This window comes from Martes martes (genome assembly GCF_963455335.1).
Source record: "Martes martes genome assembly, chromosome: 1".
NCBI classification, from domain to species: domain Eukaryota; kingdom Metazoa; phylum Chordata; class Mammalia; order Carnivora; family Mustelidae; genus Martes; species Martes martes.
The window spans coordinates 146,237,048-146,263,216 of NC_137888.1; the positions used below are offsets into that span (position 1 = coordinate 146,237,048).

Sequence of the window (26,169 nt, forward strand, 5' to 3'; positions counted from 1 at the left end):
ATTTATGCTGGGCTTGGGGGAACCAGCAAGATTTAAGTCAGGGGAGGGGGAGATGTAGAGACAGAGGAGGAAGGGGACACTAGAGAGGACGATAGGCTGGAAGGAGAGACAGAGGCTCAAGCCCCCAAAGCCTTTAATGCCATTGGACTTGGTTTTGCGGCTAATGGGCATCTAATGAGGCTCTTTGGTGCTGGGTATGTCAGGCTCAGAGCTGTGCTTTAAAGAGAGCAGTCCCTTGGCCAATGCAGGCTAGACTCTAAGTGAGGTGGGAAGAGGGAGAGGACAGCCAGAGCAGGAGGGACCCCCTGAGCAGTCCTGGGAACAGAACCATCCATCATTAGTTCACCAAATACTCACTTCATGCCTGCTACACACCAAGCCCCATTCTAGTCACTGAGGGCCCAACAGTGAACATCACACAGTGCCTGTCATTGTTGGGCTGGCAGACAGCCCAACAACCAACAAACATACAGCATGTCAAGGGAACCTAAGTGCTGTGGAAGAAGATACCAAAGGGTAAGGAGCATGGGGAATGAGAGTAAAAAAGGTTTCTACAAGACTAGAGTACAGAGGCCTCTCTGATAAGGTAACATTTGAGAGAAGTGAGTCAAGTAGTTGTTGGCTGAGGTGGGGGGTGGGGTGGGAGAACATTCCAGGGAGAGAGAACCACAAGTCAAAGGCCCTGAGGTGGCCGTGAGCATGACAGTGAGAGTGGTATCAGTGGAGCTAGAAATATGGGGGCGGATGTGAAGACATTTACGGAGAACCAATGAGATTTATGAGTAATTGTATGGTGGGTAAATGGTGTGACTTAGGTTTGGCTTAAGGCAGGGGTGCTTAACACTTGTCTACACTTTAAAATTGTGTGTGGACCATTTAAAAATTCCAGTGTCAGTGCTCTATTATTCTGTTTATCTGAAGTTCAAAAGTGACAAAACTACCCAGAATGTATAAGGAACTCTGACCACTCAATAATAAGCAGACCATGCTATTTAAAACTGGGGGGAAAAAAACAAATATATATATATGTGTGTGTGTATATATATATATATATAGAGAGAGAGAGAGACATCCCAAAAGAAGATATGCAAATGGCCAGTAAGCCCATGAGAAGATGCTCAATATAATTTGACATCATGGAAATGCAAATTGAAGGCACACTGAGATATTACTATATACCCACTAGAAAGACTAAAATTGAGACCAACCATACTAAATGCTGACAAGGCTGTGGGACAACGGGAACTCTCATACACTGCTGGTGGGAATGAAAAATGTTATAGTCACTCTAGCAAACAATTGAACAGTTTCTTATAAAGCTAACATAACTTTACCATATAATCTGACATTTCTACTTCATTGTATTTACCCAAAGGAAATAAAAAAAATATGTTCACACAAAGACTTTCTTACATATGAATGTTCATAGCAGCTTTATTCATATTAGCTGACAATGGAAACAGTTCGGTGTCCAATAACAGGTGAGTGTGTGAGTGAACTGTTATATATCTACAGTGGGGTACTACACAACCATAAATAGGGATGAGCCAATGACACATACGCAACGACATGGATGAGTCTTTAGAAGGTAGTACTAAGCACACACACACACACACACACACACACACAAAACAGCAAAACAAAACACAGAACAAAACAAAAACAAACCACAGACTACCTACCATATGATTCCAATTACATGAAATTCTAGAAAAGGCAAAACCATGAGTGACCAAAAGCAGATCAGAGTTTGCCTGGGGTTGGGACCCGCAAGGAGACTGACTGCAAAGGGGCACAAAGGATCTTTTTTGGTGTGAAAGAAATGTTCTACAGTGATGGTGGTGGTGATTTACACAAGTATATGTATTTGTCAAGACTCAATTGCACACCTAAAATGGAATATTTTAGTATCAATGAATTATGCTTCAAAAGAGCTGATTGAAAAGAAAACTCATCTTTAATGGCAGAGGTCAGAATAGTGGTTACCTGGGGGAGGGGGCACTCCTGCCTGGAGAGGGCACAAGATAGCCTGCTTGGGGACAGGAAGTACCCGATACCCTGATCTGGGTGGCCACCATAAGAATGTATACTTATGTTAAGACTCATTGAACATAGACTCAGGATTTATGCACTTTACCATGCGTAAATTATACTTAAAATTTAAAAAGTAATGATGTCTGGACCTCACTCCTAGAAATTGGGATTTTTTTGGTCCAAGAATGTTGTGCGCAAGCTTTGCTATATTTTAGAGGCTCCTAGGAGAGCTGAAAATCCAGCCAGAGCTGAAAGCCTCCGTTTTTAGAGACAGGAAGGAGCACAGTGTTGAGTCTGAGGACTGGGGCATATTCTGACGCCATTCCTGGTCTGGTGGCACATTCAGGGCTGGGGAGGATGCTCAGCTCAGCTTGGGCTTTCAGGGGATTTGAGGCGAGGGTGGGTCTTCTGAGCTTCTATATGGACACACACAAGGCTGAGCGGGGTCCTCCAGACTTGGAGACTGTAGACAGAGCTGTGTGCTGAGTACTCTCATGAAATGTGTACTTGGTGGGGTTTGCTGCTTTTCCTACTCCTAGGGCTAGATGGCAGCAGACGAAGGCACACAGGACACCTTACGCCTCCAGTTCAAGGCCATGCAGGAGATGCAGCACAAAAGGTTACAGAAGCAGATGGAGAAACAGAAGGAAAAGGAATTGAGCCTCGAAATCAAAGTCAATGACCAAAAAGAGTCCTTCGAGATCTCCGATGGCCTCAGCCTTCTCCAAGCTGGGGAGCAAAACTCGAAAAACAGCTTTGAGCAGAGGTAAATGCAAGTTTGAACTCTCCCAGGAGCCCGGGAGGGAGAGGGAAAGAGGGGGTGAACTGATCACAGACCACTGGACTGATCAGGTTGATTAGATGTATGTTTCTAAGTTGAGCCACAGATGTCTGATAGACCTGTGCTCCTGTGGATATAATTTGGTATGAACTGTATTTAAAAATCATTTAAAGTCAAATGGAAAATTGGAAGCTCATCAGGGTGTAGTTTATTCACTTGAATTTTCTTATTCAGTCTCTCTTTCATGAAAATCATGTTTGGGTTTCTGAGGAGCTGGTTGGCTGTCACGGTTCATAAAGGATCATTGCTCCAAACTCTCATCTGGGATCGTTCTCCTATGCCAGTTTCCCTCTCCTGACACATAACAATCCATAAACATACCTGCATTAAAAAGCTCTTGATTCGTTCCTTTGTTCTTTGCAGTGAAAAGGTTGAAAGGAGTCCAGAATCTTCTCATTTTGCTCTAAATTCAGCAATATCACAGATGCACATTGATTTATTCTTGCTATTAGAAACAGAAGGCTATGTTGATACAAGATTCTCTACTAGTAAAAAAAAAAAAAAAAGAAAGAAGGAAGGAAAAGAAGAAAAAGAAACCATAATAGTTGTTGAGTTGTCTCTTTGCTTCTGGTTTGGCCCAGCATCTCTCTTCTCCGTTTTCATATTCTGCTTTTTATGCTTTCTCAATTTTCAAAATGTTATGCTAAAAAATGCTAATTGGGAAAAACATACAGGTTGTTCATTAATTGAAAAACTTCCTATGGCTGTTAGCTCTAAGTTGACTCCAGGCTTATTTCCCAATGATCTTTCCCCAAATCAGAGAAGCTGGAATTGGTGGAGACTTGAGCCATTGGTAGAATAACAACACTAATGATAATACCAGGGGCCCCTGGGCAGCACAGTCAGTTAAACATTCAACTTTTGATTTCAGCTCAGGTCTTGCTTTAGGGGTCATGAGGTCATGAGTTCAAGCCCGGCGTTGGGCTACATGCGGGATGTGGAGCCGACTTTATTTTATTTTATTTTTTAAAAAGATTTTATTTATTTATTTGACAGAGAGAGACACAGCGAGAGAGGGAATACAAGCAGGGGCAGAGGGAAAGGGAGAAGCAGGCTCCCCGCTGACCAGAGAGCCAGATGCAGGGCTCAATCCCAGAACCCTGAGCAGAAGGTAGAGGTTCAACTCCACTGAGCGACGCAGGCGCCCCATCGTACCGGCCCGTTCTTACCGCCACCTAGTGTCCGGCCGGATACAGCACACCTGCTCGGCAGAGGCCTGACTCCCGCCCATTGCTCCCTGTAATTCTGCCTTTCCTTTGTAGGATGCTTGAAGATGAGGTTGCACACCTTCGAGAGCAGCTCAGGGAGACGGTGGATGAAAATGGGCGATTGTACAAGCTGCTGAAGGAAAGGGACTTTGAAATCAAACATCTCAAAAAGAAAATAGAAGAGGACAGATTTGCCTTCACAGGTAGCCGCAGCATGGCTGTGAAAGTCCGCCCCCCCCGCCCCCCCCCCCCCCGCCGAGAAGTCCCCATAGTGGGCTCAGCCGCCACGGTAGAGCACCCCCGGGCAGGGCAAACAGCAGGACGCAGAGGGCAGGTGCTCGAGAGAGAGTGCCAAGGGCCAGCTGTGGTCAGGCTTGTCCAGATGAGGGCTGGAAATGAAGCAGCGAGTGGAGGAAGAGAGCAGGCCGCGGAGGCCAGTGTGCCAGGAAATGGGAGTGTGAGAACAGCGGGGACAGTCAGCAGGCTTTCCGGGCAGTGCTGATGACCCATCTAGGACTCACAGCAGGTGCTCTCCATAGGTGCTTGCTGCATGTCAGTGGGCTAGCGGGGTCCATTCTGAGCCACCCAGGTGCCCCTGGAATTGGTGGAGACTTAAGCAATCACCAAAGCATTGTGTTTGGCTCAGACATTGTATTTGGATGTGAAAAAACCCCAGTGGAAGTAGGCATTTTCCCCACAGCATGTGCTGCCCCAGAAAAGTGGATGGGACAGGGAAGGTAGCTGTTCTGAGGGGATTTCCTAGGACCCTGGAGGGTCTAGAGTGGGGCTTGCCTTCAGGTGGGGCTGGACTTTGGGTCTGTTAGTAGGGACGTTGGCCTATGGGCCTGGAGTTGACCTTAGCTCTGTGGGTGTGGGCTGGACATTGGCTCTGTGGTTATAAGCTAGACCTTAACCCTGCAGATCTGGTAGGGACCTTGGCCCTGACTGTCCTCTATTCCATCTATACCCATTGAGCAATTCCCAGGTAGCTGACTAAACCAGAAAGTTGGTGTAACCGATCACAGATAACAATGGGCCTCTGCTGCCATCTGCCAGGGCGTCCCTCCCTGCCTTCAAGAGCCAGTCTCTTTAAGGGTGGGTGCATGCCAAGCACCAGTACTGAATGAAAAAGCAAAGGGAATTTGGTATCCTAAAGGCCTTGGGTAGCCTATTGTGTCTCCCTCCATTCTTTGGGCCTCTTCAGTCTAAAACAAAAACCACACTGAGGAGGAGTTGTGAGACATAGAAACACACCCAGCCTGGCTCGAGCTCAGATGTGAAGGGGCAACTTGCCCTTGGACAGGGCTCTAGAGAAGCCCATAAGCTGTAGGGGGGAAGCACAAGATGCTTCCTCACCCTGGGAGACTGGGGTCTGGGGGTGCCTCCCTCTTGCCCAGCCTGTCCCATGCTCTCTCTCTGTCATCTCTGCCCGCTGGCTCATGGCCTCCTCTGATTCCCAGCCCTAACTCTCCTCAAGACCGCTTGATCCAGTCCTTGCTGTGCAGTTCTCATTTCTGATTTCCAACGTCAAGTCTGGAGGGGAAAAGTCTGACGGGCCTGGCGCATGTTTTTAGACCAGACCACAAGGGATGGGCTGCTGACAGCTGACGGACTGGTTTTCTTTTAGCTGGATCTTTGGTGATTGCTTTAATTCTGTTTTTTTAAAAACTCTATTTCTTTGTATGAGTTTTTAGTGATTGCTCAGGTGAGCACAAGATGTGTACCTTTTCACAGTCTACTTAGAATTAGTATTTTGCCACTTCAAGCAGAATGAAGAAACGACCACCCTATTGATCCCTTTGCCCTCCCCTGTAGAATGCAGCTTTATACATAATTGTATCTCTATATACTGAAAATCCCAACAAACAGTGTTATAATATTTGCTCTCAACCATTACACATAAAAAGCCTAAGGAGACACAAATAGCCTATTATATTTCCCCATATATTTAGCATTTTTGTGCTTGTCCATTCATTGCTGCCCCCTTACCATGCGGTTGACGCTTCAAGAGTGGGGTTTAGGGACACGTGGGTGGCTCAGTGGGTTAAGCCTCTGCCTTTGGCTCAGGTCATGATCTCAGGGTCCTGGGATGGAGCCCCGCATCAGGCTCTCTGCTCAGCAGGGAGCCTGCTTCCCCCTCTCTCTCTGCCTGCCTCTCTGCCTACTTGTGATCTCTGTCTGTCAAATAAATAAAATCTTTAAAAAAAAAAAAAAGAGTGGGGTTTAGGAAAACAAAAAAAAAATTTTTTTTCTTATTTTGTCTGAGTCCCCCTTCCTGCCCTTTAGACTAGAAAGAGCCTAGTAGGAGCATCTGGGTGGCTCAGTCAGTTTAGCATATGCCTTTGGCCCAGGTCCTGATCTCAGGGTCCTGGGATCAAGTCCCCACATCCAGCTCCCTGCTCAGCAGGGAGTCTGCTTCTCCCTCTCCCTCTGCCTGTCTCCCCAGCTTGTACACTCTCTCTCTTTCTCTCTGAAATAAGTAAAAATCTTTTTAAAAAAAAAAATAGACTAGAGAGGGCCTCTCTTGGACCTCTTCATGACCTCTAGTTCCGGGATTTTTGAGTACTGGAAGGAAAACATAACCCAGAAAATTCACTGCTGGGCCACGTGTACTTCTAGGTCTGGCTGCCATCCCTATGTTCTGAGCCCTTTCTCTTGAAGTGTCCCCGGCCTCTTCAGCAGATGGGAGATGGCCAAGGGCAGCTGCTCCTAGTTGCCCTACTCAGTGTCGGGCCCAGGCCAGCAGCAGCAAGCCTGGGCTGAGTCGCCTTGAAAGCCATCCAGCATGCTTATTTACCTTCCACCAGTTGTCACTCTCAGGCTGTTTTGAGGCTTGTGACAGTCATATTAAAAAGCAGGCCTAGGGGCACCTGGGTGGCTCAGTGGGTTAAAGCCTCTGCCTTCGGCTCGGGTCATGATCCCAGGGTTCTGGGATCGAGCCCCGCATCGGGCTCTCTGCTGAGCAGGGAGCCTGCTTCCTCCTCTCTCTCTGCCTGCCTCTCTATCTACTTGTGATCTCTGTCTGTCAAATAAATAAATAAATAAATAAATAAATAAATAAATAAATAAATAAAAAGCAGGCCTAGAAAGGTGCCTCTCGCAGTTACCCATTGCTAGAGCGTCAGACCAAACCTGCCGTTGCACAGCTGGGCTGGGGGCTCTCATGCTGTCCAGTCAGTCAGTAGCCAAGCTGGGCAAGCTCCTGTTGCCCGCCATCGGCACAGCACCACATCTTTCAACTTCCCAAATTCCCATCCTTCCATCTCCCTCTTCCCCGCCTCTTGCCCTTGCCCACTGTGTTCCAGCTACTCTGCACTGCCTGATGGTCCTCAGATACTCCAAACATATTCCTGCCTCTGGACCTTTGCACTCGCTGTGTCCTCTACTTAGAATACTTTTCCTAGTTGAGAACACTCTTCTTTATGGCTTGACCTCTCGCTTCATTATTCATCCAGGTCTCTGTTCACATGGATCTCCTCGGACATGCCTTTCCTGACCACTCCATCTAAAATAACGTCACCCATCCCTCTCACCCTCTTGCCCAGCTTCCCTTTATTTCATAGCCCATGGTCCTCCTGGACATTGGAATATATATTTATTTGTTTTTTATTATCTTTCTCCCCAGCTAGAATGTAAACTCCATAAGTCTTTTTTATTCACCATTAAATCCCTAGTACAGAGAGTGCCCAATACTTGATAAGACCCAAAAAATATTTACAAATGGATGCATGCATGCATTTGTACTGGTAAGGTGTCACCACAAATCTGTGTGTAAGAAACTAGCACATAATGTCAGCAGCATTCAGCAAGAAGCATGGATTGAGCTCAAACATCTGGGGCTAATTGGGGCTCAGCAGATCTAGGCCAGGCCTGGCTAGGGCGGTTCAGCTTTGTTCCACGTGTCTCTTCCTCTTCCTGGGACCAGTCATCTGGTCTGGCTGTGTTCTTGTGGACACAGTACAAGCAAAAAGAGGGGGAATTAACTGCCCAAGTCCTGTTCAAGCCTCTACCTGTGCCTTATCTGCTGACAACCCATTGGCCAAACAAGTCATTGGCTTAGCCAGAGTCAGGCAGGCATAGAAGGGTCGAGGGGATACACCCTATTGGCTGGAGGGCACGGCAGAGTCATAGAGCCTAGGGTGTGGATATGTAACCCTGTCATTGAGGAGGATATGAAGAATTGGGGCAATAAAGTTACATCCCATAGAAGTAAAATGTATACTTTTCTGAGCAGCTGCATTTCTACTCATTGGATTTGGGTTTCAGGGTTCCCAGGTATGTGGTCACTCGCCTGAGCCTCTGCCCTTCCATGAGTGTTCTAGCTTTTAAAACCCCGGGGCCACTGGTAGTGTGCCATGAGTTTGATGTGTAGGCCTGTGTGTTTCACTGACCTCTCTGTTTTCCTTTATTGTAGGGACAGCCGGTGTGGCCGGGGATGCGATTGCCACCAAGATTGTGGAGCTGTCCAAAAAGAACCGGGTGCTGACAGCAGAGTCGGAGGGTGCAAAAACCAGAGTGAAGCAGCTGGGCAATCGTGTCCGGGAGCTGGAGCGGGAAGTGAGGGGCGTTGGTCATTTTCTTGCCTCCAGAGGGGACTCCCAGGACCCTGGCCTACTCCTCCAGAGAGGGAGCCACATGTAGATGCTTTGGGTCCTTCTGAAGGGCTAGTGGGTCAGTGTTTACAAAGAGTTCCTCAGTCTTTGTCATGTCCTGAGGGTGGGGGGGGAGTGTGTCTAGAAGCAAGGGGGGCCACAGGGCACAGGGAGGCAGCCATCAGGGTGGTTAGGACTCGGATCCAGAGCCTGACCACCTGGGTGTGAATCTCAGTTTCATCACTAACCTGCTTTGTGACTTCCAGTAGGTTATAGACGCACCGTGCCTCAGTTTCCTCCATCTGACACATAGCAGTAGTAACAGTACTAACTGTAAGGTTTTTCTGACCGTTAGGAGATGCAACAGTGTAAAACGTTTCAACCTGTGCCTGGCAGGTAGCAAGCACTAGGTAAACATTTGTACCTAAATTAACAGGGATCCTTGCTAGTGTGAAGCTAGACCCGGCAGCACTCCAGCAGCTGGTCTCACTTTTGCCCATCTTCCTCTTTCTGCTGCCCCCTCCCCTCCCACTGCTAGTCAAAGACCCCCCTCCAGTCTTGCAAGGACACAGCCCAAGCAGTTCATGATACCTTTGGAGCTGGGATGGAATCCACGTGCTAGAGAAAACCTATGTAGCTCCCTTATATGGCTTGTATTAATATTAATTAATTTAATAATAATATGTCTATATTATATTAGGGGGCTTTCTTGAGTCACACAGCATGCAGTGGTACCTCATTGCGACCCCAATTCTGTGACCCTCCACAGTCCCCCTCAGTTGTTATCTGCTGCCACTGAATTAGAACTTCGTTATTCTGTAACAAATGGTCTGAGAACCACCTCAAGCTCTGTGCCAGGCCCTGTGGGGGGAGCAGAATAGGCATGGGCCTTGCTCTCCTCAGAGGCAGACCCAGCACCAAGGGCCCCTTAGAGGAGGGGATGCACACAGTGGGTCCCTGGAGGGTGGGAAGGGTCCACACTGGCAAAGGTGTGGGATGCCCCCTCCAGCCCCCGTGCAGGAGGCTCAGCAGGCGCCAAGGCCTTGAGTGGGGACAAAGGTCTGAGAGGAAACCCAGGTGGCCAAGAGTAGAGGAAGATGAGGTCAGAGAGGTGGGAGGGCAGGCCACCCCCGGCCTTGTCAGGTGTGGTCTGGTCTTTGGGTGAACAACTGGGAAAGCTTTAAAGGGGCTGTATGAAGCTCTGGGCTCGGCTCCAGGCCCTGAGCCAGTGGGGCAGTTTCTTAGCATCTCTGACCCTGTCTTCCTGTCTACCACATGAAGTCCATTATCCCTTTACACTGTGCCTCCCAGATTGTGGACAGAGCTCCAGGATACGGATCACGGCTGCAGTATTAAGTGTGAAGCTGTTAGTGAATCCTAGTGTGTGACTGGGGAGTGGGCCAGACGATCCATTAAACCCTCTCCCATTGCAGAGCTGTTTGTAGGGGCGAGTTCTTCCGTGAATGGTCCTAAAGTGAGCTGAAAGGTGAACCAGTGAGATCCAGTAACCACACACCTGGCGGTGACATGGAGCACCGCCCTCAGGCCTCACAGTTGCCAAACAGAATCCAATATTAAGTGCAAGGTTTGCTTTGCAGCTGCAGGTGGCCCTGGCCAAACTACCAGCCACAGCGGCCACCGACGCGGGAGCCAAGGCGTCGAGGGCTCAGATGGGAGACAGAGCCTTGGTATGAATTCTCTTCTGTGCTGGAGAGTCTGTGAGGCAGCCATGGGCCTGGGCCTCCTCTCCTCTGGGGGAGTATAGGCGCCTCCGTCCGGGGTCACCCCACTGAGCCAATACCCACCAGTGAAAAGCATCCTCAGCATGGTCATCAGGGAACAGTAACCAAGTCTGTGGCCTGAGGACAGGAATGTCCGCAGTGGAGACTAGTGAAGGTCTAACTGATTCAGTCCCCAGAGAGGGAGAACAGGAAGGGCCTGAGGACCCTGGAAACCTAGAATTTCAAGACCAGCAGGGAAGGCCTGGTCCAACTGGCCTCCCACTCTCAGCCCAGCTGTATCCTTTGTAGCATCCTCACTGGGGAGACATCCAGCCGCTTACTTACCCCAGGACAGGGAGCGCACTACTGCCCAATAGAGCCCTGTTGGAGGTGAGGGGATATTTCATATTGTGAGAAGTCTTCCCTTTTTGGAGCTCTAAATCTACAAAGTTGAGGTGACTGTTGGGAATGGTGGCTTGTTCCCCAGATTCCATTCTACTCAGCCAGTGAGTAGGGCCTGGAACCCAGGCAATGGGAATTGTGGCTCCATGAAAGGAAGGCAATGTGACTCTATAGGCTCCAGGGAGGGGCGTGGAGCCCATGCCAGATAATAAGGAACCTCAGAGTCTTTAGAACAACCCAGGAGGCCTCCCCAGTGGTGTTCTTGGGGATACAAGGAGCCAAACCTTAGGACTCCCTGTTCAGTGCTCCTTTTCCAGCTCCACCTCCCTTTGCCTACAACTCAGGGTCAGCCACCACTTGCCTCTCTTGGGGAGAATTCAGCCTTCAGTCTATAGTGATAGGCCCCCAGAGTTCCCATGGCGGGGAATCTAGAGGGGGGGGGAAGGCTAGTCTTGGGTAACTCTGTCTCATTGATGGGGAGATGATAGAGGGGCTCTGCTCTTGGCGGGGCTGTTCTGTAGAGCTTTTCCTGGTTCCAGGGGACATTGCTAAGCGGCTCCCAGTTTATCCAAAACACTGAGTGTTGCCATGTCCCTGATGAGGCCGCCATTGATGGGAGGATGCTTGTTCAGTCACTTGTTGGGCGTGATAGGTTTTTCTGAGCCCTGTGACACAGGGAATCCAAGACAGGGCCTCTGTCCACAGGGGAGCCCAGAAGGGGAGATGAGTAGCCACACCGAAGTGAGGCGGGGACAGGGCCTCCGAGTTCACAGAGGGAGCACACCCTCCCTGTGAGGCTGCCAGGAGGTGGGCTGGAGGAGGGGGTCCTGGGGTGGGCCTTGCTGCAGAAGGGAGATGGTGGGGGAGGGCCCTCCAGCAGGAGCAGTACAGGCCAAGGCTGAGAGGCCAGGGACCACTAAGTATCCCTATTCTGTTTGCTAGCTGGGTGTTGGCTGGACAATGTTTTGCTGCAGCCCTGGGCCCACAAGGGGAAAGGGGAATGTAAGCCACACAAGGCTAGGGTGGGGTCACCCACGGAGGGCGGCCTCGACCGACCGGCAGCTGGAGCTGGAGCTCTCACCTTTGCTCAGTGGCCGCAGGGAGCCTGGCAGGCTTCTGACAGAAGAGGGGGTGACGGGCGGCAAGCCTCCGTTCAGCCGTACCCTGTGTTTTCCAGGGCACCTTCTGGTCAGAGAGAGAACCAAAGCAGTGTGCCCCCTCACTACCTCGTTCAGGGTAGCCCAAGCCTGAACCACACTTCAGAGGCCTGTGCGGGAGCCAAAGCGCATTCCAGAGTGGAGCTGAATGGCCTGTCTCCACATGCGTGGTGGGCGTGGGGCTCCCGAGGCTGAGCTGCGAGAGCACTGGCATCATCTGTTCCCCCGACACTGCATTGCAGTTACTCCCTCACAGAAAATAGCCCAGGGAAGGGGAGGATTAGGCCCCCACTCAGGTCCCCCACAAAGCCTGTGGAATTTCGCTCTGGGCAGAGGCAGCTCTGAGATGGCAGTGATGCGGGGTTGGCCCAGCTGTTCAGGAGGAGAGGACGGGGCTTGGCAGCGCAGAGGGGAGAAGCTGCCACGCATGTGGGCCCAGCCCTCCCTAGGACACTGGCTAGCCCCTTTGCCAGCTACTCCAGGCCAGGCCAGGCCCCCCAGCATTACCCTCTGACAGAATCTGTCCTGGACAGCATACTTCATGTGCCTCTTGTCTCAACACTCACAGGCCTCCTGGGCCCTGGGGTTAATATACCCCTATTTTACAGATGATGAAACCAGGCTCAGAGAGGGGAGTCATGGCCTGCGTTCTAGATCTGTCCGCAATGCGTGCTCTCCCTGTGCTTTGAGCAGGATCACAGTCGTCCCATGGGACACTCACAAACACAGCTCCTGCACCATGGCCTGTCAGGGCCAGCAGGCCTAATGGTACCAAAGGCCCATTAGGCAGGCAGTGGGGGGACAGGCATCCAACAGCAGGGAGCAGGAATGGCAAGCAGCAGTCAGATGCGGGGGCAGGGGGGAGGACACGCACACACACACACCTTATTTTTAAAGATACATTTGTGTTTTATGTAAGTTCCCAGTTTATACTCTGTTCACACTGGGTATGCTGTTGAGCCTTGTGGTGGTGCTGTGAAGACACAGGACAGAGAAGGATTCTTGTACCCGTTCCATAAATGAGGAAACCAGATGAAGTCAAACTTCTCGGACTATGTGTCTGGTTCCCGTTTCCTTTCCAGGTGATTTCCACCTGGGCTGTCCACAACCTCTGGGGACCAAGGAACTTCCCAGATCCAATCTCTGCAGATCTGCCTTCCGTACCAGGGTCCCCGGGAAGATTCTGCGTGTGCCTAGTGAGGAAAGCTCAGAGAGCCACTGCAACACTTACCTGGCTTCCCAGAAGTTGAGCCTACCTGGTCTGTCAGGGTAGGAACAGATGGTCTTGGCATCATTGCCTGATGAGCTGCTCCACCCACCCACGAAGCCTGGGTGCCAGAAACAGCTTCAAGTGAGACAATCAGCTAGGGCAGGGGAAGGACCGGGCTCCTAACCCGACTCATGTCATCCCCAACTGGCTGTGTGCCCTAGGGCAAGTTATTCCCCCTCTCTGGGCCTTATTTTTATCACTTATGGAAGGGGTTCCAATGGGCTAACTGTGGAATCCCTTTAATACCAACCTTCTGAGAGCCTCAGAAACGTCTACTGAAGACGGAGACATGGGCGGCACATTTGAGGAAAATTTACATCCAAGTAGTTTAAATCAAACATAATTAAAAAAAAAAAAAAGACATGGCTAAGAGTTCCAGCAGGCAGAGTTTTCATGGTTGCTGCAGTTCTTCAAGCCACAGAAACAGAGCATTTGGCAACGAAACTGGGTCCTTATTTCTGCTGCAGGAGCTCCTCGCCAGGAAGGGGAGCTCAAGGCCCAAGCTGATGGTTTCAGGAGAAGGAGACCCCAAGTTAGGGTGGTTGTTGGGGGTTGCCTTCTGTGATGGAACTAGTCTCCTCTTTATTCTGAGTGGAGATAGTTTAGCTGTGGTTCCAGTCTCCCGAGCATAGCAGAGAGAGCCCGCGCCTAGGAAGGGTCTGGAAGGGGTGGAGCTTGCAGACCTCCTACAAGGACTCCCGGCTTGGTGGCCACCACCTGCGTCCCTGGTTGTGCAAGGCTCTGAGGAAAGGCCTCAGCTCCCAGAGGTGGGCTGCCACGATACATGTCCCTGCTCCACCTGTCCCAGCCAGGTTCCCCACCCCCACCCAGCCAAGAGGACTCCCCCCTCCTCTAGCCTCTGCTTTGCACATCTGGAAGGGGCTGACAACCGAACCCACCTCACAGACCTTCCTGACGATTCAATGACTTGTAGCACCTGGAGCCCCTAGCCCGGTGCCTGGCACAGCCCTGGGTGAATGGAACCAGGATTGTTGTGATGATTTCAGCAATAAGTGACCACTCTCTCCTCTGTCCTGCCCAATTAGCCGGAGACCCCAGAGGTGAAGGCCTTGCAGGACAGGCTGGCGGCCACAAACCTGAAGATGAGTGACCTCCGCAACCAGATCCAGTCCGTGAAGCAGGAGCTCCGGATGGCCCAGAAGGTATTCCAGAGCCAGGGCTCAGGTGTTCTGGTGGGGCTGGGATTGGGAAGAGCACGGGCAGGACAATGGGTTCCATTCAGGAGCACCAAGTGCTGGGCCCTGTGAGTGTCATGCTCTGGGCCAGGCTCCAGATCCAGTAACTTCCTTCTGTCAGCCCTTCCTACACACCATTGGTGAGTGGGGTTGCTGGCTCCTTTCTGGTGCCCTACCCAGCCTGGACAGAGGAGGACAGTGCCCTCTACCCAGGGAGAGTCCTGTAGATTTCCCTTGAGCTATGTGCGCCCTAGTGGATCCTGGGTCTCTCCTTCATAAGCCACCTTGGACTTGGAAGCCTGCCCAGACTTGCCTCCTGCCCTCTGCTCTCTGTAATATTAGAAAATGAATAGGTTGTTTGTGTATTAAAGGCCCCTTTCAAAGGAAAATACTCAGACTTGGGACACAGTCCCAGCTGGTTCATTATTTATTTTTATTTACATAGTGAATTCTCTGGCATTTGTCTTCCCTGCTGGAACCACTCAGACTAGCCAAGATTTCCAAAACAGTGTTCTATTGTGGAAACAAGCGCCAGAGACTCGGGGCGCTAGATTGGTTCCCGTAACAGGCTTCAGAGGCCCAGGGCACCCACTGGAGGGTTTTGTTTCCACCTCAAAGCCTTGAGGTAGGGCCTGTGCCCCACCCTCCAACAGCCGCAATGTTGAAACTTTCTGGAATCAAACATCCCCAGTTGACATTTAGGGGTTCTCCTCGCTGCACTCAGGCATGGCCGCTAGTCAGAGGCTTTTCACAGAGGGCGAGGCACTGTGGTAGCATACTTCCTGCAGCCATCCAGAAGGATCTCAGTTCTAAGTGGCAGGTGAACAAATTGAGGAAGCAGATTTTGGTCAACTTTGTGGTTCACTCATCCCAGAATATGTCAAGACCAGAGGACCCCATCTGGGCACTGTTGGCAGTTCCTTGCCTGCTGGAAGCATCACCCAGAAATGCAGGGGACAACGGGATGGCTACTTTCCCCGGGACCACTTCTCTGAGAGCATGGTCATCTGGCCTTTGAAGCAGAGGCAGGGATGCAGATGGGGGGGCCAGGCCCTCTGGAAGCCCCACGCCCCCAGCGCTGCTTCTAAGGATGCACCCCTTTTAGGGCTCTGGTGGGGGCCCTCTCTCCTGGCCTTAGTAAAGGCCCTGCCCTTTTCAGGTTTTGACCAGCGAGATTGGCGAAGATGTGAATGTCCAGCAGCTCCTGTCCTCCCCGGGGACCTGGAGAGGCCGGGCTCAACAGATTCTCGTGCTACAAAGCAAGGTGAGTGAACTTCTGCTGAAGGCCCTGAACAGAGGGCTTGAAATACCCCCAGAAAGGTCACACCACCCCACATGAGAGACACAGGACCCTAAAAAGGCCCTCAGGCCCCGCAGAGCATACTTGCAGGGCTGTTGTTGAATATTCTCCCCCCACCAGCCTGATTTTAATTTGTTATTTGATGAACAAGCATTTATATAACACTTACCACGTGCCAGGCCCTGGCGCTTAACACATGCCAAAACCTTTGATTTATTTTACTCTAGGCATATTTTTTCCCCTAGTTCATGTAAATTTGCGTGACTGTTGTACTTGCCGGCTTTTTCCAGTTTTGTCCAGATGCTTGTAGACTTTTGAAAGTTTGAGTTACCCAGTAAAGACTTAGCCTTGTTCCTCTCCTTATGTTCTAAATATTTTGGAACATCTTTAGAGGCTAAAAGCTGGCGCTCTGGAGCCAGGCTGCTTGGACTCAAATCCCAGCTCTCGACTCAGCAGCTGTATGACCTTGGGCAAGTTCCTTCACCTCTCTGGGCCTGGGTTTTCTTCTCCCTATACCATGGATAACGATAGGGGCTCTCCCACAGGGTTGATGGGAGGACTGAATGAGTCAATGCGCATAAAATGGCCAACACAGTGCCTGGCGCGGAGCGAAGACTGTACGAAGGTTGAATGTGGTTATCTTCTTCTTTCCCCTTCAAGCCAAGAAGCGCAAGAGTAGGAATGTAACTTCCCCTAGTGGCCAAGCACATGGCCTTCATCCCCATGGACTTCAAGTTCACAGTTCCTGGGTCGCTTGGATCCTTGGGGCCTCCTATGGGATCCTTGAAGCCAACACGAAGAGGGGATGGTGTCCAGAACACTGTGATGAATGACCGATGTGTGGCCTTGAGGTTCAAGAGACCCCAGTTTGAGTCTGGCCTCAGTCACTGGTCTACAGTTTCAGTGACCTTAGACAAGTCACTTCGACTCCCTGCACCTCAGTCTCCTCACCTGCAAATGGAGGGTGTTGTGGGATAAATGAAATTACATCTGTAAAGTACCCAGCACAGTGCCCGTCCATAATAAGCACTGACACATTAGTTGTTAGTTGTTATTGTTAAGCTGTGTAAATAAACGATTGAGAGTTTCATACTGTATTCTCTAATGCTTAAATGGAATTACCACACAGTGCCACACGAGGGCGCCGATACGTGCTTTCAAAACGGTGCCACTGCCCTTTATTGGGGATCCTAGGGAATTTGGGCCCCGCACAGATTTACCCAAGGTATTCCATCACTTATGTTGTATCAACACGGAAACCAGGATTAGAAGGACCCTAGGAGTTATTCACTTCTACCCCAGTGCAATAAAGCCATCGTTCTGTGGGGTAATATCTACCTGCCACTTGCTGAGAGCCTGAGTGCTGGACGGTGCTGAGGGCTTCACCTGGGCCATCTTGGGGTTTCTTAAAATCACCTAGCCCTAAAAAGTGCCCATAGGACTTGTTTAAAATACAGATTCCCCATCCTTCCCCTGGAGCTCTGACTTGTTGGTCTGGAGTGGGACCCAAGATTTGTCATCCCAAGAAGCATCTTGGGGGTTCCCAGACTCAAGACAAGTTCAGGATACTAAATCCTTATAACATTATGTGGGGGGAACCCATTTCACAGATGAGGGGGCCCGAGATTCAGAGAGGTTAAGTAAGCTGTGCACAGTCACACAGCTAGTGAGGCTTTGAACTGGTCTCCCAGCTTTTAAACCCCGCCCTCCCTCTGAAGCTTCTCTTGCAAGTGGCCAGGACCCCACATCTCCCAGGGAGCGCACCTGGTCTTGGGTCAGAGAGTTCGTCCTTGTACTGAGGTCCTCCATCCTATTCCTCCCAGGTTCCTGGAGTCACATCTGCTTCTTGGTCTCACAGAACCCCTAAGCAAGGGGGTGATTTTTCTCATTCTCAAGCTAAACCTCCCTCCTGTCCTCCCCTGCTTGGCTCAAGATACCATCTCAGACCTCCCACCCCCACCTCAGTGCCCCTCACACAGGGATCCTGCATCCACCTTGAACAGCAGTGTCCTCTGTCTAGTGGGGCTTCCTGTTGCACACCTCAGGGCAGCCCCTGAGTGGCCGAGTCTGTGAGGGCAGACCCCCTGTGCAATGACGAGTTTTACCCCCTCAGGTTCGCGAGCTGGAGAAGCAGTTGGGACAGACCCGGAGCCAGTCTGCAGGAACGCCCCGTGACGAGCCACCTGTCTATCCAGACCCAAGGAAGCTGTCAGCACAGGAGAAAAACCTGCTGAGGATCCGCAGCCTGGAAAGGGAGAAACAGGAGGGCTGGGAGGTAATGCAGGTCCAGGGAAGAGGTCAGTTGGGCCCATGGGACCGGGAGATCGTGACCACCTCTGCAGGGCCCTGAGGCCCATGTGGTCACGAGCTCTGAGCCACCCCTTAGAGGCAGGAGACACCTGGGGCTTGGGGTACCCCCAGTGCCTCTTCCTCATGTCCTGTCTGTCAATCCAGCTGGAACTGCCTGACTGGGTCATCAGCCCATTTCCTGAGCTTTGTGTGTTCTGGAGATGCTAGACCTGAAATTCTCACCGTGGAAGGAGCAGAGATGGTCAGGGCCCAGAGTGGTGATGGCCCAGGGACAGGGTTAGGTGGGGCTCAGGGGAGAAGAGCTCCAGACTGCTGAAAGCTGGGTGCTGCATCTCCCTGACTATGCCAGGAATGGCAGGAGCCCGACTCTACCAGGCTTGTGCAACAAACAGAATTGATTGACTTGTGTGGATGAGCGGTGTAGAGGTGGCCTAGCTTCAGGCACAGATGGATCCAGGGATCTGGGGATGTGGTCTTGCTGCCGCTTCTTCACTCTCTCCCATGGGGAAGCCCGGTAGTCCCAGCCTCTTTCTTCCAGCCTGGCCCCCACAAACAAAAGGCTTCTATTTCCCAGTGGTTCCAACCCAGTCCCAGAATGAAGTGTCCCCTGGATAGCTTAGGCCATGAGCCCATCCCTGAGCTGGTCACTGCTGCTGAGGGTCCAGGCTTCTCTGACTAGCCGGGCTTCAGATCCCTACTCCAGGTCTGGGAGCTGAGTCAGCCTCTCAGAAGTGGGGAGCAGGGCTTTCTCAAAGAAAGTAGAGGAAAAAGTGGCACGGGATGCTGGCAGGTAGTGGGCTTCCTGATAGTGAGGCCTTACCTTTCCATCAGGAGACTTCCATTCGCAAGTGCCAATTCAGGACTAGACCCTGTGTTAGAAACATTGTGACCATGTACACATTGTGACCTGTAGTACACCCCCAGGATCCTAGATCATCAGGTGTCAGGAGGAAACAGTGGGCCTGGAGAGGCTGGCCAGACCAGGTCCTCCTCGACCTTTTATGCCAGCCAGAGGTTTGGGCTCTTATTTGAAGGAAGTGGAGAACCACCAACGTGTTTTAAGTTGTGGAAGGACATGGACGGCTGTGCATATTGGAAAGGTCGCATGGTTAGGTGGGGGCAGGGGCACCTAGGTCGGAGGACACATGGAAGGCAGAGGCAATAATCCACTTGAGACATGACCGAGGACCTGAGCCAAGGCAGTAGGACTATAGCCAAAGGCCAGACACCTGCCACATTTGAAGGTCGACTTTACAGGACTCAGTGACGGGATAGAAAGGGGAGAAGCAGAAGGATTGTGCAGGACTTCCAGTGAGTCTAACAGGGTAGGGGAGACAGGGAGGGAACTCAAGGGAGATGGGAAATTTGAAATGTTGGGTTTGAAAATGTTGGGTTTGAGGTACCCCTAGCTTAGAGTTATACATTGACACAGAACAGAATATGTTGCGGTCATGGAACCAACTGTAAGCCACAACGTGGGTGGAAGGAAGCTATTGCCTGTGTGTCCTTCCTCTGCCAGGTGCCTGCTAGAGCTAGAGTGTGTAGACAGCAGAGCAACAGGTAAACAATGGCTGCCTACAGCAAAGATCAGTGGTCTTCAGGATTCATCATCTACTATTTTTCATTTCTGTAATTCACTTCCACAAGGATCTGAAAACACTTTTCCAATGATAATTAACCCTCAAGACCAAAGCAGATTACATCACCTCTTGCCCAAAACCCTCCTCAGGGTCTCAATCTTGGCTCCTGATGGTTTACCTAATCTAGTCTCTGCCCTGTCTGACCTTGCCCCTGACCTGTCCCCTCTCTCACTGTGCTCTACTCACACATGTTCTACCCCAGGGCCTTTGCTCATCCTGTCACCTCCTTTAGTCTCTTCTCAGATGTCAACTTTCAGAGAGGACTTCCCTGACCATGCCATTGTCCCTCCCCACCCCATTCCTTTCCCCAGTTTTCCATAAGCAGAGCAACAGGTAAACAATGATAACAGGTAAACCGCTTAACATCTGTCTCCCCAGCTAGGGTGTTAGATCCTTGGGGACACACTGTTTTGTTCTCTGCTGTTTTCCCAGCACCTATAACAGTTTAAAGCACACAGTAGCCCCTCAGCTAAGGCCTTATTTGAGACGGAAGGAAGGAGAGAAGGAAGGAAGGGAAGGGAAGGAAATGGAGAAGGAAGGGAGGGAGGGAGGGAGACTCTGAAGGCGTGCCCAGCACTTGAGTTGCCCGTTAGTAGCTGACCAGAGCACGGCGCAGTCTGGGCTGACGCGCTGGACACGCACGGAGGAAGTGAGGCGACGCAGCAGGGTGGCCCCTCCCTCTCATTCTGGCTCTGGTGGGGTGAGCCACTTCTGTTTGAACCCTAGACTTAGCCCACAGTTGGCAAGTGGGGCTCCTCTCATGTCTGACCCTGACAGAGCAAGGGCAGCTGCCTTGATCCCTGTGTTCTTGGGCTGACGGAGGAGTGCTGTCATCTATTAGTGACATCTGTCATGTACAGGGCAAGGCCCCACCTGACACCCCTGAGAGGTGGGGCCCGGGAGCTGGGACCCCAGCTCTGCTGCCTTGCTGTCCAGCCTTCAGAAGTCCCCTCCTGTCCCTGGGCCTCACCTGTGAGCGGGAGCCTGGGATCCCTTCAGCATCACTACCCAGGACTGTCCTTCCTGATTACAGAAACTTGTGGCTGAGCGGGATGCTCTCCAGAAAGAGCTTGAAGAACTGAAGAAGAAGTTGGAGGGCGTCAGGTCCCGGAATAAGGTGCTATCCAGCGAAGTGAAGACCCTCAGGAGTCAGATGGGGACCCTGGTGGAGAAGGGCCGGCATGATGATGAGCTCATCGACGCCCTCTTGGTATGGCTCTGCCACTCAGGCCTGACGAGAGCCAGGGCCCGGTGCCTCCAACATGGGGCCCCCAGCCCGCCCGGAAGCCTGTGACCCGGCTCCAGGCAGAGTGAGCCCTCACAGATCCCAGAGGCTGCCGCCAGCATCCTTCAGAAGCCCATGGCCTCACCTGGGTGCCAGCCCCAAGGCCATGCCCCAGGGACAGGAGCAGCTCTGAGGCTGCCCAAGCACACGTACACATCGTGTTGTGTGGTGTCGGTGCTGGCTGTGACGTGTGAGAGCCTGGCACAGCCACTGGACCTGTGGACCCCAGAAGGGAAGAAGTGGGTGTGGGGGGAGGAGACGGGAGTACACACTGGGTCATTCCATCAAGGAATGGAAGGGACAACTGAAGGTCCAGAACAAATTCTTGTCCATGTGACAGCACACAGTCCCTTCTGGGTACTTGGGGTACATGTGGTTCATAATGGTTAATCACCAAGACAACCCCTAGGGTCATCTGTTCTAATCCCCTTTCACACCTGGGGTAACTAAGACTCCAATTAGTTGACTAAGTTGTCCAAGATTATACAACTGAGTTCAAACCAGGTTGCTCTGACCATAAGGCCTGCCTCAAGGCCCCACTGCTCTCCTGACCCCTAGACTGGCCTTTTCTCTCTGGGATCTGTGCTGCCCCAGGGTTTTGGTCTCTGAATCCCAAATTGTGCCCCAGGACCCCGGGGTGGCCATGCCTGGCTTGGCTGGGGGGCCTGGGGTAGTAGGCAGAGTACACCTCTGGGGATACCTCCCTGGGGAACACTAGGCCAGTGGCACCCCCTCTTTGAGCCTCAGCTCCCGGTTTTTAAATAAGCTGTGGAGCTGCATGTCCTCAGCGGTAGCTGTGTGCCATCATTCCGTGTTACTGCAGATGGCATGACGAAGGCTGCAGATGAGCCCCAGCCAGGCAGGCCATCCACCAGCACTGTGCTCTTGGGCTCTCTGGGCCTCAGTTCCCTCCGTGTTCCCAGTCACTGACTTGTCCTTCCTGTTGACTGTCAAGTGAAGCCTCCAGCCCGCTAGTGTCCTGGCGGCATCTGCAGGAGATGGGGGGGCCTCAGTCAGGTGCTGAGGGATCCCTGGCCAGGGGTCCAGGTACTGCCTTCAAGGCCATCTCCCAGCAGAGGGATAGGGTTTCTTCTTCCCCAAATATCTCCCCCACTGGCTGAGATGCTTTCTGTCATCCCGAGAGTCCCTTTGATGTCCTTCTCGGCCCCATCTCAGAGAAGGAAGTTGAAGACAGGAAAAGGGCATGGTCCCCACCTGCCTGGTGAGTCCCCCAAGGGCAGGCAAGGAAAGTCCTCCTGCTTCTCAAAGGAAAAGGTGGCGTCCCACTGTTAGGTTCCTGCCGCAGCAGGGAGTGGGTGAGGGAAGGTGGTCTTCCCTGTCCTGCCTTGCCTAGGGGTCATGGCTGAACTTGTCTGTCGTCTGCCCTCCTGCCCGGCCCCGCAGGACCAGCTGAAGCAGCTCCAGGAGATTCTGGGTAGCCTGAGCCTGCAGGAGGAGAAGACCCGGGCGTCACAGCGCCACCTGGACCAGCGGGTCAACAGTGAGGTTCAGCAGAGCAGCAGCCTCATCACCCAGCTACGGGCCATGGTGGCAGAGCGGGAGGCCAAGGTGCAGCAGCTGGAGGTGGAGATCGGCCAACTCAGTGTGCAGGTAAGTCGGGCACCAGCCCGGCCCGACATCCGTCTCCAAGCCCCAGAAAGTCCATCTGCCATCCAAAGAAATCTCAGCAGCTTCCTGGGCTCTCCACTTATCTTCCCTCAGTCCACACCATGTCCTCACTAGCTCCGCTCTGGCCCTCAGCTTCCATCTGGCTTCCCGTCCCTTCTCACATACCTTTCCTCTCTTTCCTGGTTGTCTCCAGCCTCTGCACAAAACCTGTCTGTGGCTCCCAGTCGCCCTTGGCCTCAATCCTTAGGGGTCCAGGCTCCCTCCTGCATCTCCTCACCCTCCCCAGCTATGGCCCTCGTCCCAACAATCCAAGATGGCGGCTGCAGTGCCAGGCTTCACGTTCGTATTCCAGGCGGAGGGAGGGTGGGAAGGAAGCTGTACTCCACCCGACTTGCAGGGCCCCACATGACGAGCTCCTGCTGCCTTCCCTCCTGCATCTCCTCTTCACCCTCCCTTTCCTCCCACACTCTGGCCTCGTGACCACCACTGAGCTCCTCACACAGCCCTGCTTTCTTCCCACTCCAGGCTTGTGCGCATGCCTGAAGCATGTGCCTTCCCTTTCCTCCCCCACTGCCACTGCCTGGCCAGGGGCCCCCAGCCTTTAGGTCTTACCAAGTCATGAGCTCCTCCAGGGAGCCCCAGGGCCCCCAGGCTGTGCTCCATGCTCCTCTTGGGCACTCTCCTAACTCCCTGTGCGTCCCCAAGACAAACTGTTGTCACCCTGTGTGATCGTTTTCCTGCCCCCCACACCCAGGGGTGCATACCTCGGCGCCTCCTGGTTTGGCCCAGGACTGGGCAGCCAGTAGAGGCCCACAAATGCTATGCAGTGAGGGAGCTCCTGAAGGGTTGGACCTTGACAGATGCCTTACGGGCATAGCCCAGGCTGCCAGGAGTCAGGCGCCATGGGCTCTCTGCAGCTCCTTCCAGTGGTGGTGGTAGTGTTCAGAGGGGAGGGGACTTGGCAACCTTGACAGGCACACAAGTCTCCCAGTGAGAGAGAAGTCTCACAACCAGGCTAACTGGTATAGCCTAAGGCATGTCACAGAGCAGCCCTGCCCTTTATTCCTGGGGTTCCACGATCCCCTCAAAAGCATGGGAACCCTGGAGCCCTTCAGCTCCAGCCTTGGGCCGGTGTTGGCTGGGGCTGGTGGTTTGTCTCCCTCAAGCCATCCATCCCCTAGGACCCCGGTGGCTGGGGTGGAAAATGCCAAAGTCCCCGAGGCTGAGGGGAGCCCAAGGTTATGTCAAAGGCCTGGGGACAGGGTGTGTGTGGCAGTGAGCAGGGGGGGCACTGCCTCGCCATCCTTGCCCTGCTTGCTTCCCACTGGGAAGTGAAATCTGAAGGAACACACGGGAACATTCCGGTAGTTTCACCTCACCACTGTCCTGCCTTCGGGGCACACAAAGGGAAGCACTTCTTACCTCAGAGATCATCAGCCGGCTGGGGGCCAAGTGTGACCCAGCAGACAGACTCAGGGTGGCTGGGACTGGGGGACATGCTGGGTGGGCTGGCTCTCACACCAGCTGTCCACCCCTGCTGGGGGTCCTCGGGGGACTCCTTCTTCAATCCGGCCTCACCAGCTATCTGGAAGAAGGAGGTGGGGGGAGGAGAGGAGGGGGCCTGGTGAGCCCAGCCTCCCCCCAAGACTGTGGCCCTTGCTGAGGCCCTGCCAACCTCTCTGGTTCTGGCTGTCTCCCAAGTCCAAGTGTCTCCAGCTGACAAAGGCAGCTGGCCTCAAGTCACACCTGGCATTCACCCTTCGTGGGTGGGGCTGCCCGTGAGAGGTGGGTCCACTCAAAGACATCAGTCTCTGATCTGGCCCAAATCAAAGGCCGTGCACTTCCCTTTGGGACCTGAATGTAGAACAGCTTCCCGGCCCAGTGGCCCCCTGGCGCCATGTAGCTCCCTTTCTGAAGAGAGTCATTATTAGACGCCATTATCATGCAAGGAGTGCCTTCACCGCCTTCACCGAACAGGCCTCGATTTCCACTCCTGAAAAGAAGCCTCTTTCATATGCCCTCAAAGCCCCAAGCTCTAGCCAAGGCCCCCCTCCTGCCTTCTCCAGGCCTCTGAGCCAAAGCGCTGAGAATCGACCCCACGTCTGTTCCCTGCAGTATCTTCAGAATAAAGGAGTGGGCAAGGGGTCTGGTGGGACCGAGGTCAACACCGCCTACACCAAGTTCCTGGAGGACCCAGGCCAGACCAAGTCCCCGGCCTCAGCAGGCGATCACGTTGGCAGGCTTGGATCTTCTCGGTAAGAAAGAAAAAAAAAATGGGATAGAAGGGTTGGAAAGTGAATACTAATTATTCAGAAGAAACCCTGCCTCCTCTGGGAAGCCACGGGTGCAATTTTAAGATGACTGTGGCATTGTCCTTGCAACATGAGGGCCTCTCGTATTCCATTAGCCTGCATCTGCATGGGGGAGCCAGTTAGGCCCAGATATTATTACTGGTGGCAGTAATAATTACTGGTGGAAGCTGCCTGTGATATCGTCTCTGAGCTGGCCTTGAAACGCACCTGTTTCTAGGACTCCCCTAAAGACCTGTGTTGGATTGCTCGAGGCTCTGATGTCTCCCGGTTCTGTCTCGTTTTGTTTGAGCCAGCAAGAGTCCTGGAAAGAAGGGCAGCAAATCCGCAGGACTGCCCAGTCCAGGTTGCTGCCAGGGCCGGCACTGGCCACCTCCTTGGGCTCCCTGGATCCCTGCTGGCCCCTGCTCTCCTCCCAGGCGAGGCCCACCCTGCCTTCCTGGGTTGATGATCCCCTTCTGCCTTCACACAGCTCTGTGACCAGCCTGGGCCACACACTGGTGGAATCTGCTCTCACGTGGCCTTCTCTGTCCAGTCCTCATGGGACCTCACCCAGGTATGAACCTGGGCCCTCCCACCCTTGATCGCTCAGCCAGTACTGCCATCCCACTGAAAGGAGGGGAAACTGAGGCCAGGCCACGTCCAGGGACTCCTCCAAGTTTACATAAGGACGTGGAGGGTCAGGGAGACCCAGTGCCTTGTCCGAGGTGATAGAGCAAGAAGCTACTGGACCAGAGTCTTGGCCTCTGGCTTGCAGTCTAATGTCCCTTCCTGCTACCACAGAGTTAACACAAGGAACCTTCCAGGGCCTGAAGCCCAGCTCCCTTCCTTGTCTTCTCTTCCCCACAAGAATCAGTCTCTAGGGGAAGAATTTCATGTCATATGGGTTCCCACTTTAAGTCACTGATATCCCCTCAGCTCTCTGGCCCCCTCTTTGTTGTTAGACTCAAGCCTAGGGCTTCAATGGGCTTTTTGTTCTTCCTGCCAGCTCACAGACAAATGGTGGCTTTGTCCTGCCTCCGAGCCCTGTCCTGAGCCCTGCCCCCTGTCCACTGGAGCCATGCTCCTGCTGTCAGCCCCCATCCCCACCCCTTAGGCAGGTCAGCTCAGGCTCTGGGCCAGGCCTCTGTGGGGCCTGAGTCCATGTTTGACTTGCTGTGTTGCTCCAGGCAGTGATCATCTCTGGGATGTTATTTCCCAAGAAGGGCCTGAGACACTTTTGGCCTGACATTTGGCAGCACGGGGACCGTGGGCCAAGGCCGATCCTACGGCTGC

At 52.6% G+C, this 26,169-nt stretch overlaps 1 protein-coding gene across 1 annotated transcript in view; it reads left to right on the forward strand.

The window, feature by feature from the left end:
• Positions 1-2,579: 2,579 nt before the first annotated feature.
• The window catches only part of CCDC13 (coiled-coil domain containing 13), a gene marked incomplete at its 5' end in the record, with an annotated part of 38,989 nt that continues 15,399 nt past the window's right edge, over positions 2,580-26,169 (forward strand). The window contains 11 exons of the mRNA XM_080821134.1: positions 2,580-2,800; positions 4,138-4,286; positions 8,498-8,640; positions 10,274-10,363; positions 14,272-14,388; positions 15,581-15,685; positions 17,835-17,996; positions 20,705-20,881; positions 22,361-22,567; positions 24,701-24,840; positions 25,367-25,450. Coding sequence (XP_080677260.1) covers positions 2,580-2,800; positions 4,138-4,286; positions 8,498-8,640; positions 10,274-10,363; positions 14,272-14,388; positions 15,581-15,685; positions 17,835-17,996; positions 20,705-20,881; positions 22,361-22,567; positions 24,701-24,840; positions 25,367-25,450 — 1,595 coding nt within the window. The remainder of the gene's footprint in view (positions 2,801-4,137; positions 4,287-8,497; positions 8,641-10,273; positions 10,364-14,271; positions 14,389-15,580; positions 15,686-17,834; positions 17,997-20,704; positions 20,882-22,360; positions 22,568-24,700; positions 24,841-25,366; positions 25,451-26,169) is intronic.